The 12190-nt window shown below is 32.9% G+C and overlaps 1 protein-coding gene and 1 long non-coding RNA gene across 6 annotated transcripts in view; one reads left to right on the top strand and one right to left on the bottom strand.

The window, feature by feature from the left end:
* Window positions 1–12190, bottom strand: part of LOC143239893 (protein TANC2-like) — a 97598-nt gene that overhangs the window by 25539 nt on the left and 59869 nt on the right. For all 3 annotated transcript variants that reach the window (XM_076481512.1, XM_076481514.1, XM_076481513.1), the window contains 2 exons: window positions 957–1115; window positions 686–778 (listed from right to left, as the gene is read on the bottom strand). In XM_076481512.1, coding sequence (XP_076337627.1) covers window positions 686–778; window positions 957–1115 — 252 coding nt within the window. The remainder of the gene's footprint in view (window positions 1–685; window positions 779–956; window positions 1116–12190) is intronic.
* Window positions 1–12190, top strand: part of LOC143239895 (uncharacterized) — a 55098-nt gene that overhangs the window by 22685 nt on the left and 20223 nt on the right. The window contains exon 6 of one of the 3 annotated variants that reach the window (XR_013021428.1): window positions 2670–10197. The exons of 1 other annotated variant lie outside the window; for it this stretch is intronic. This is a non-coding gene — a long non-coding RNA (uncharacterized LOC143239895). Of the gene's footprint in view, window positions 732–2669; window positions 10198–12190 lie in introns of those variants that run through there. One more of the 3 variants, XR_013021431.1, reaches the window with a different exon arrangement.

Genomic DNA, 12190 nt, shown 5'->3' with positions numbered 1-12190 from the left:
GGCAGAGTCTGGCTTGGAGGCTAGCGTGCCAAACTACTTATTGGAAGGGCCAAGGTTTGAGCCACTACATACCACTCAATACCGTTTTCAACTTCAGTTGTGATAACAGTAGAACTGAGAGGCCAATTACGCTACTAGGTTAAGAGTACAGTGATATAGATCGCTAGTGCTGCCAGCTCTCTCACTGGTCAGCAGTTCTAAATAAGCGATGGTTGGCCTGAATACGTCTTTTTACCTAGTTGTTAAGCCCACATGCCGAATAAAGTGCCTTTTAGGTTGAAAACAGAAAGTGTCAACTATATTCAATTTAAATAAAGGCACCTAGCTGTGGGTGGGAAGGGGCTAGATAAGTGGCATTAGGGTCAGATTCGTAAGCCAACCATCTATGTTACTCATATGTGAGGATAAACATACACAGACTTTTGTCAAACAATGATTTATAAATTAAAAGCTAGTTTTATTCCTTAACCTAAACTTTATATATTTTTGGTACATTTTTTAGTGCAAACTTACACAATGGTCCATCTATGCTCTGTTCACTGCAGGGAATTGAACCCAGTCATGGTAGAGAACTTTGTACACCCAGATACACATAAAAATGAGATATTTTTAAGGTTAAATATGAGGTATATCCTGCTTGGTGAATGATTACAAATTTCTAACACACGTAATACTAACTGATTACCTTGGATATTCGAGTCAGCTGAGCAGCTGTCAATGATGTCACATCTTCGCATTGGTGATTTTTTTCTTGCAAAATTACCACAATCTCTTGCTTCTGGAAAAGACAAAACTGCTTAAGGAAAATTATATTTATATTAAAATATAGTGAAAAAGGCCTAGCAACTTATCAATATACCTAATATCAAGATACACATATATATTAAATTTGTTTTAAATTAAGTAAAAAAATAACGAAAGTAGATTAATTAATAACGAAATATTAAATTACTTACTTTTACAAAACTGTTGGGTAGAGCTATGACTCAGTGGAATAGGGGGTGAGCTAGGGCAGGTGCTTGTGCTCAGGAGAGACCCTAGACTATCATAACTTGGGTCACGACCGCTTGTTCGGTAACCACTTAAGCTGCTTAGACCTTCCGCCTCAGAAGATCCTAAAGCAAGTGAACAGTAAATCTATAGAAATGTTTGTTGTTTTTCAGAATTGCAGTGTACACTGGAGGAATGTACATATATTTTAAAATACAGTTAGGATAAAACAAAGAAAGACTTTCATAAAGAGAACTTTGATTTCAATCGACGTTTCATCGTTGCAAAACAACAGTAATATATATAGTAGAAGTGGCTGATATGGGTATTAAAAACTTTTATTGAAGAACACTAAACAACTAATAACGTTTTTAACCTGATAATGGCCCACAGCCGAGAGATGAGCTAACAGGTCACATGTTGTCCCATCTTCTAAACTGAACTAAAACTTCAAGTGGGTTTATAATCTTGAATATCACAAGCAGTTTAATAATTTAACGAATATTTTCATATCAAAAATGTTTATGTCCTAACATTGAAGAGGCGGCAAAGTCGAAACCTCGATTAACATAAAAGTTCTATTATGATTATCTGAGTGCAAAGTTTGTTTGTTTTTTCTAACTTTATTATCAACATTTTCGGAAACAAGGCGAATTTAACAAACATCATAATAACTTATGTACTTGGAATTTTAACACATCTTTTTGCATTTATGCAAATAAAAGTTAGAATTGTTATAATCTTAGTTTAATAATAATTATTGCTGAAATAATATTGTTCGAGCTATAAATAAACAGAATTGCATTCTTTGTGTTTCTTCGCTTGATGTCAAACAATAATCCCAAACGAGAAAAGGCTTTTGCCCAAAGGTAATTTATCAACGTCACAAGCACTTTCACAAGCCGAGACAAACGAGTAATCAATTCAGATTGCCCAGGAGGAGAAATCCGCGCTGCTTACCTGTTCACAATTGAGCAGGTTTTATTTCTAGAGGGACGTTTAATGTACACAGTTACTTTCCTTCTTATTATTAACCAGAACGAGAATTGTGAAAAAAAAATGTTACTGCTACACGCAATACTGTGACACGTTATTGAGAGTAATAAATCTTAGTTTAGAATCATGAGCTATGTCTCTAATATTTCTCTATATCATAGCTACGAAAAAAAAAGTTACAGGAAAGGCAACTATATAACATTTTTTATTTTTGACGACGTATGTGTTTTTTACTTATATTTTTGTTCCCTCACTGAGGACAGCGGTAAGTCTACAGATTCGGAACGTTAAAATCAGTGGTTTGATTTCCACTCAGCGGACACAGCAGACAGCCCGATATGGCTTCGATACATGAAAATACACACAGTTATATTTTCTGAACAGTGTAATCCGGAATGCGAACTCACGGCTCAACATTGTGATGTCTTTGTTGTGTGTTTTACGTAAATTCAAATGTTCGCCCAACTTACTCGTCAGTTCATTGGGCTGAGTTCGAACTGCGAGATTTAAATCATGATACTTTGATTTCTACTACCCAGAATTCACAGAAATCAGCTGTCTGATAATGGTTATTCTTTAAATTATTTGTAACTGTAGAAACTGACAGGGTGAAAGTCTAACCGATTTAGGGCAGTACTTAAAATCACATACTTTTTAGTTATTTCTGTTATCTCTCTCTATAGATAAAATCAGGGGTTCGATTCCTCTCGGTGGACTCAGCAGATAAACAGATAACTCGATGTGGCTTTGCTATGAGGAAACACACACTCTCTCTCTGTAGAAACATGGATACTTAAGGATTTTTTTCTCTCATTGTATAACCATATAATGTTTCTATCCTCTCTCTCTCCGGGGAATTCTATGAATTTTTTTTTTTTTTCGTTCCTCCCACTGACTCAGTGATAAATCTGAAGGCTAAAAACTGAGTTTAGAAACCGTGGTGGATATAGCACGGACAGCTTATTGTGTAGCTTTGTGCTTATCGACAAAGAAACACATTTTTTTTCTCTCTCTCTTTCCCTCTAAAAGCACGTTTTTTCTTTTTTTGTGTGTGTAGAACCATATGAAATCATTCATCTTTCCCTCCCACTGTACAGCTACATAAATTATTGTTTCATCTTCCCCTCTGCTTCTCTGATACTCCACAATTATCGTATCACCAATATTTCTTTTAGATTGCATAACATATCTTAATAAGTGCCTTATAACACGCTCTTTAATTAAATTATTGCGTAAAAACGCTATGAACACAAATCTTATGAAATCATGTACAAAGTTTATAATTACGTTATTCTGTACATTTTCAACGTAATAAGGTTAAATTTCTTAAGGCTAACACTCTTGAAAGAATAAATTATTTGCTGTAACTAGTGCTCAAGTTTTATTCTGCCATTTGTTTCAAGTCCTCCGAAGGGGACTTACTTTTTCTTCCCTGCTGGCGCTAATATGAATTGTTATAAAAGCTCCGGGTACACCATTCGAAGAGTAATTATTAGCGAAAACCAATGCTGAAAAACATAGCGGTTCAACTGCTTTCGTTCTGGATAATGTTATAACGGTTACCTAAAACATAACTGCGTTTTTAAGTTCGTAACTAATTTCCTTGGTTACTACCCTTGATATATGGAAACAGTAGGGCTGTTTATATAAAACCATAACTGAAATATGATTACTAGATTAAATTAATACAAAATAAAACACTTTAATAACATTTTGGACTGGTGATCATTCGTTGTACATTCTTCATTAAGAACACACTTATAATTAACATTAAATAATCAAAAACTTCATGTAATTGCATAACATTTATGATTTTACACAGTATGTTTTTAATATTATTTTATATACACGCACCATAAACCTAAACTTTCAAGATATTTGTGTATACACGTAAAGCACCATAGGCAGAAACTCGAAACGTTGTGCGGTAACTTGAATTTCTTATTGGTTTTTTTCCCTCAGCTTTTCAGCATTTTTAAAAATATTAATATGCTATTATTGAATATCGCTTTGAAAATTCATATTATGTTGACGAAGTTTGAGTTTCTTATAATTTAATGTTTCACTTGTTGTTGTTGTTTTGAATTAAGCACAAAGCTATACAATGGGCTATCTGTGCTCTGCCCACCACGGGTATTGAAACCCGGTTTTTAGCGTTGAAAATCCGCAGACATACCGCTGAGCCACTGGGAGGCCCTTTCACTTTCATTTTCCATAATACTATTAATTGTTTCGCAAAAGAAACTTTTATGATCTACACAGTTAATATTGGTCAAATTTTGATGCATGATTTACACGTGTTACTTCCTTTAATATGATTGGCTCTTTGTTGTTTGTATTTTTGGTGAACAGTCAATATATATGCATTTCTAGATCGGCTATGATTCTTATTATTAAAGATTTTATTGTTAAGATCTATATAAATGTACCCCCTTGTAACAGCTTAGCATCGACATGTATAGTAACTAATCTTGAGTTCAAGACAAAAGCAAAATTGTCAGTGACAGTTATAATCAACATCAGTATGTTATATAATTTCAACTTAATTATTAAAATCATCTAAAACCAAGCTCCGAGTTTTTAGTGCTAGTTAAAATAACTTCGATATATTAAGCATATCAAAAGAATTAGAATAATGTTGAAATGAAAAGGTAGAAGTTTACTCCTGCTTAGAAGTAATCCATTCTAATGGATGCTTATTAAATCATGGAATGTACAGCCAACATTTATGTAGCTTATTACCACTCAGACGGCAAAGACAAATGTCTGTGCAAAGGTCATACGTAACTGTAAACAGATCAGAATTATATGTCAAAAATGATCAATACAAATGCCGTGTCACTATCGAAGACAAGTTGAAAAATTAGTGTTAGTTTAAGGAATTTCAGTAAAACTGTGTGAAGTATGGATATTCATCTCAATATTACATTTAATGTAATTTTCAAGCCTTTTGCTTTCACTATATCACTTTTTTTTTAAAAACAAGACTACTGTTGATCTGTACTTGTTTCTGTGTCAATTGAAAGGCATAACAGTTCTGAATGACCATACACTCAGAAAACTAAGTTAGAAGCGTTTATGTTATTTTGTACAGTTGCAGTGTTTTCTCTTGTGTCTGATGTAGTCTAATATGGGGGAAATTATGAATGATAGGTTTGCAAAACAATAAGATATTACTCATTATGTATTTATTCGTATCTGTGTTACTGATGCATCATTGTGTGTCTCAGTTTTGTTTTTTAGCTTTTACAGCCTCTTATTTTCAATAATACAAATTATTATCGAATTAACAATAGCCTCGTACCTGAGAATTCAGAGTTCAGTTATTTCTTGTGATAATAAAAAAAATCCAAATCACTGAGTTCAGAATCAAGAAAATCATCACTAAACGAAAGGGAGTTGAATATAGCGTGTATTAATGTAATATATGAAACGAACAGATTTTTTGCTGAGTCAATGAGAGATGGTTATTGTTGTTTTTGTACTTTTCGAAAACGCATTTCAACGTTCTAACAACAATACGGGTTGTATTAGATCATATATCAGTAATCAGAAAATGTGTTTCTATGTTTACCTATTCTACAAAGTTACCTATGCTAACTATGTATCTCTTACAATGATATAGTTGTGCGTACTTCATCTTTCAGCAAGACATTTTTAGTATGCATAAAATATAGATTTCTCTAACCTCCATTTCCACCTCTCCAATAGGTCATCGATAAGTTTGAGGGCTTATAACGCTGAAAGTAAGGTTTCGATACTCGCTTTGGGTACTTCGCAGGTAGCTTTTTTTTTTAATATCTTTGTGCTTACTAACATATAAATAAAGTTCATTCCCAAACAAAGTTGTACATTTAAATATTTGTTTACTGTAAAATAAAGGTTATATTTAATGTTATCCTATCAAACATTACTCGACTTTTCAGCCGTCGGGGCGTTATATTGTATGACCAATCCTACTATTTATTGGTGGTGATGATTAGCTGCCTTACTTCCACTAGTCTGCCACTACTAAATTAAGGACTGCTAGTGCAGATAGCCCTCGTGTAGCTTTGCGCGAAATTAAAAAACAAACAAGCATCAAACCTTGTTATATTACCTTCAATAATTTTCATGTTGTGTACTTTAAATGTTGTATCATCCAGTTTTTACCAGTGTGTTACAGTAAAACTTTTCAAATTTAGTAATAAATGTAAAATGTAGCTATATTAATAATGAGCAGTAGTTCTTTTGTGATGTTAGTATGTACGCTGGTTTACAATGTGTGCATATGAAAGATCGAATCGAGAGTGACATGGCAATAGAACGTTATCACTATGGTGGTAAGATGACTTTTTCTAGTGAATGTTTTACCCATTTGATAAGACAGTCAAAAATTCATTGGTAAAACGCCAGTTTCTGTGTATTTTATGATAATGTGTAAAGACTGGAAGTATAAGAGTTACCTTTTATGGGAAACATGAACGGAACCAGATGGGAGTGCCTGCATAAACTAAAACACGTTTTAAGGTAAACTAAACGCACGTTTCAGATCTTTTAGAAAACTTAGGGAACAAAAATTTAGCTCAGAAAAACGTAGAATAATTTATTGTGTTTTACCACGAATTAGTCCTGAGAAAAACGCAGACTCGTTCATTTTTCTGAATGTCTTTAAATTTGCAGACTAAAGTATCGGTATTATTGTAACGACACAGTATTAAACAAATGTGCATTTCGTTAAGTAAGCTAGCATCAGTTAATACATTTCATAAGTTGTCAAGGGACTAATTAGTGTCAGCTTAATTTCTAAATGATAAAAGGTACTTATTTGAGCCATTTTTAATACTTCATAGTTTTTGAAAATAAGTAATCATAAACACACTATTCTGTTGAAATATATTTTGTTATGATAAATGCCCGTTTGTTAAAGTACAGTTAAAATGCCTAATACGTGTAATATAAATCACACTAGTTACAGGGACCTTGTGCTGTCAATTGGCTTCAGAGCTGGTATATTGAATTGTGAATTTGTTTTGAATTTCGCGCACAGCTGCTCGAGAGGTTTCTGCATAAGCGGTTTCTAAGTTAGTAGCGATAATACTAAAGGGAATGAAGCAAGTGAAAACCCAGTGGGATTCCTTTTTTATCAACGAATAATGGGGTTGACCGTTACATTATAATGCCCTTATCTTCCATTGAAAGGGCGAACAGGTTCGGTGACAGGGATTCAAACGCGCGACGTACACATTGTGCTGCTGTCTGCCTGCAAATATATTGCATATTCTTCGAATGTTTAATTGGTATTCCTATACCTATACGTTTTTAGTGTTTAAGGATGGACTGAAACAACACCGAAACGGGGTTACTCATCTATATAAATCATCAGTAATCATAGGTATTATCTGATTAAAATAATACTAATACAGATGCAAGTAAAATATCAAGTACACAGTAATTATGTCAGAATTAAGTATAAAATATAGAGCCAGCGTTTCAAGAACTTATTACCTTGAAAAGACGGTTTTTTTGGAATTAAGCTCAAAGCTACACAATGGGCTATTTGTGCTCCTCCACCAAGGGTATTGAAACCCGGTTTCTAACAGTGGGAGTCCTCAGATATACCGCTGTGCAACTTGTTGGCTTCTTCAGACAAGGATAAACAGATCAATCACTACATTTAGGAAAATCTTCATTTTTAAATCAGGTACAGCAGATATAATGTTTTTGTTTCTTTGAAGTTAGGCACAAAGCCACACAATGGGCTACATATACTCTGCTCATCAGGAGTGTCGAAGCCCGATTTATAGATTATAGCTTGACAAGTATACAGACATATCGTTGTGCCGTTGAAGGGCGTAGTTGTAAATATTATATTTAAAAAGACCATGGTCAAGAATTCCCGGTTATTTCTGCACCAATTTCGTTCAATGTTCTGTTGAACCTCATTGGTCCATCAGTTGTACGATACCTTTGCTACAAAAACTTACTTCCAGTATTAGTATCATTATTACTAGCGATAGTAGTTGTAGGCCTAAGCTGTCAATACTACGAACCACAGGCTTTTTTCTTTTTATTTCTATTGAAATTATTCCACAAGCTCCTTGGGATGTGATTTGTTTAAATAATGAAGACGAATTATAGTTTAAACTTATCAAATATGTTTGTTTTTACTTCTCTCTTATCTAAACAGACACATTCGACATGATTATACATGCAACCAATAATTAGTCAGTTTATATTTTTATTCAACTTTTGTCCTAGGCTTCGCTTGTCAAGAACGCTTCTTATACAGCCAGTCAACCGTACCGTCTGGATGATACCTCCGAACTGTTAAATAGCATTCTTTTAACTTTTTTGTTTTGAGAATATTAATGTATGATGTCAAAATCAAACGCTTAGTTTTGTTTCTTATTGTATTTTATCTTTGCAAGGCAATTTCATTATTAATCAAATCCATTAATACTACACAACATGAGAATCGATTCCAGGTTTAACAACACGTTTTTACATAGAATTTTATCAAGAGATCTGATCAACAGTTATTACAGCCAATTACTGCAACACAATTCTGAAGTTTCCTGCGCATGACAAGTTTTGCTAAACGTTAGAAGAAAAAAGTAGTCTTTAAACATAGCGGTCTTCATGTCAGAACATATGAGATTTAAATGTCTTATCTAAGTTACTATGCTAATTTAATGTATTGGTTCTGGTATTTTTTGAAACATTATTTCACTGTTTGTTCCCTTCCAGTGGCGCCATGATAAGCCTGTGAACTTATAACGTTAAAAACTGGGTTTCGATACTCGAAGGAGTCACAGCACAGGCAGCCCGCCAATTGTGTATCTTTGCGCTTAGCTACAAACAAACACTATTTGTGTTTGAACATTCGTATAAAGTTACTCAAAGACTATCTGCACTAACCGTCCCTAATCATAAACTGACAGACTAGAGACAAGGTCGCCAGTAAACATCACCCTTCGCCAATTCTTGAGTTACACTTTTCTGACCGAATTATGGGATTTTACTGTTATTCTTATAACACACCCACGGTCCCAAGGTTTCAACTGCGATTCTATATTTATTTCAACCCATTTTATTTCACATCAAGTTTTTATGGACGCAGTTTGTCGGAACTCCTTGAATGTGTACTTGTGAAACATAACAGTCATGTATTAGAGGAGTTTCAAGATTCCTTTTGCTGCTTTTATTTCCACTGCCGATATGCTGAAACTCTACCCTATTCGCTCATCAAGTGTGATAAAGTTACACACACAGGTTATATTTTATTTTACTCTCTTCATTTATCGTACATGAAAACTTTAAACAAATAAACTAAGTTAGCAAAACTGTCAAGCTTGAAATTAATATGACACAGTGCTAAGCCTGACGTGACAGGCCAAAGTCAAAGGGCATGTAAAAGGATTTAATGTTAGATCGGTTATGTTGTATATGAAAATAATATGTAGGATGATTATTTTGTTTGTTGAATTTTGTGCAAAGCTACTCGAGGGCTATCTGTGTCAGACGTCCGTAATGTAGAAATGATAAACTATAGGTAAGGCAACTAGTCAACACTATCCGCCACAAACTCGTGAGTTATACTTTTACTGATGAAAAGTGAGATTGACCGTACATTATAACAAACTTTTATCACATTTGAGTTTGTGTTTGATTGTTGTTAAGCATAAAGCTACACAATGGGGGGGAGCTTAAGCAAATAATTAAATTCGTAATTGTGTTAGAGCTACAGAAATCACTTAAATAAGATAACTTTTGTACATCTATAGTTATGAGGGTATTTTTAAAATTGAAATACACAACGGTAAGTCTGTAGATTTATGGTAGAAACCTGGTTTTGATACTCGTGGTGGACAGCACAGAAAAACTAATGTGTAACTTTGTGCTTAGCTACAAACAAACACAATCTGAAATATATTATTTCTAGATACTATTTGTAGATTAAAAAAAATTAGAAAACTACAACAACCAATAAAGAAATAAATGACTTAAATAACTTATGTTGATCCTAGTTTTCTAAAGTTGTGAGCAAGTTTATATGCAGAATAAAACGTGCATTTAGTGATTTAGTAATAGTGATAAAATGAAACGTTCTATCCAAATTGTTTTTTAAACGCATCTCGGAAGGCGCTAAGAAAATGTTCCCATACCTAAGTTTACTGTAATTATATTTTTATATAATTGTGTGATTAAAGTTAATGATAAAAACAAAAATTATTTTTTCGGGTCAATTTATTTAAACACGAAAAGGGCGCTCACATTTTCAACCGCGATAACTAAAGAATGTTTTAGTTTTGATTAGTATTTGCATACAAATGTCGCATTTAATTCACGTTTAGATTTAAAAAAAACTTGTTGAGGAATTTTAATTACTGACTTCTTTACGCATTTTGCTTCTAAGTTAGAAAAAAGTAACCGTTACTTTTAGGAATGAGACATTTCTTAAAAGCACGTTATTATAATATTAAAGAAATTAATAGATGTTGAACTGGTTTAATATGACATTGTGATAGGAATAGCTTATCTGAAAAAATGAGGAAAATATTAATGGCCGTAAAAAAATAACAAGAAAGAGTTTATTAAACATTTTGTTCTTTGTCCAAAGCGAAACTATGTTTAATTCTCCCTAACAATTAAAGAATATTAGCACTATTGGACTTTCAGCACACTTTATTTTAAAGTTATCGAACACGGGTATTATTTCCTGCTGCCTTTGTGATTCAATAAAAAATACTGGTGATCTAAAAACTTAATAAGAGATTTGAAACCTTATTTTTACTTAAACTATGTAAAAATAAAAACAGTGTAAGAAAACAACTAAAACAACAGCAATAAAGAAAACTTTCAAGGAAATTTGTGAATGTAATAAACCTTTGTCATTTGCAGCTCTGTTTCTTTTGTTAGTAAAGTTACGAAACTACCTCCATAACATTTCTGAATGACGATTCATATCAATTATTTAACTCTTGAGTAGTCGCCCCTTCCCAATGGCACAGTGGTATATCCGTAGACTTACAACGTTAAAAGCCGGGTTTTGATACCTGTGGTGGAAAGAGCACAGATAGTCCCCATTGGGTAGCTTTTTGTGTAACTTCACACAACGTTCAAACACCGCTCTCAGTAATCCTGTCATGAACGTAATGAAATATTTTTTGTATTATTTATTTTATTGGGAAGACGGCTAAAAGAATCTCATTTTAAATGTTGTGTTTCTATTAATAACAAACGTGAATATCAAGAAACAGAGTTCTGACTTGAGAAATTTCATTACCTATGAAACCATAAACTTCAACCTATGCTAAATTAAATGCTTTTGTTGTTATTTTTAAACACGTCAGTGTTGTCTCACATTTGCACTAGGCGTGGTTCAAAATCAGACCATCGTGTTATATCATTTCAAACCTATGTGCTTCTGATAAGAAACGAAAGAGAGCATGGCTAGCTTTTAAAAATATTTGCTTAAACGAACTACTGATAGATAAATGTAAAACTTTTCTGTTAATGCGGTATTTAGGAAAGTTCATTTACATATGAGGTGTAACATGATTGACAGTTTTCTCCAATTTTTTACTTCTCGGAATTTGTAAGAGTAAATTGTGCAAGTTTGGAAAAAAACAATAACAAACGTCTCGCCAAAAAACTTTAAAAAATTAAACACAACGACATCTACCTTTTCTTAGTTTATCTCGAATGAATTTTATAATAGCGGTATAATTTTCTCTCCCTTCCACTACAAAAAAATTAAAATTTAAAAGATTGATTTCAATCAATTAAAAGTTAAGCATTTTATAAATGAGATTAACACACAACTGCTTTAGTTAATTCTTTCATATATTTATACTGTTTTGTTTTACAAAATATCTATATTAAAGGAAGAAACAAAATTACAGAGGTAGGTGATCTCATTATGATTGGCAATAAGGGAACAAACAACTGGGTACTTTGTTTACACAAACAATAAGTGAAACAACTAGGTACTTTGTTAACAGAAACAATAAGTGGAATAATTGGATACTTAAAACACCACTTGTACATCACTAGACCTGAATGTATTTTAAAATTGAAATATCTAGTGTTATTTTTAGATTTCTAAAATATGAAGGAATGAAAAGAATAACGAAGAAACAAGTTAATAAAATGACTTATGTTAGATTTAGTTTCTTAAGTTTGCAAGAACGATTTGTTTTAGTTTATTGTAAGACACAAA

The sequence above is a fragment of the Tachypleus tridentatus genome, chromosome 13, assembly GCF_004210375.1.
Source record: "Tachypleus tridentatus isolate NWPU-2018 chromosome 13, ASM421037v1, whole genome shotgun sequence".
In the NCBI taxonomy this organism is placed as follows: Eukaryota; Metazoa; Arthropoda; class Merostomata; order Xiphosura; family Limulidae; genus Tachypleus; species Tachypleus tridentatus.
The sequence above is the reverse complement of the archived record's forward strand: the minus strand, read 5'-3'. Positions and strand labels throughout refer to the sequence as shown.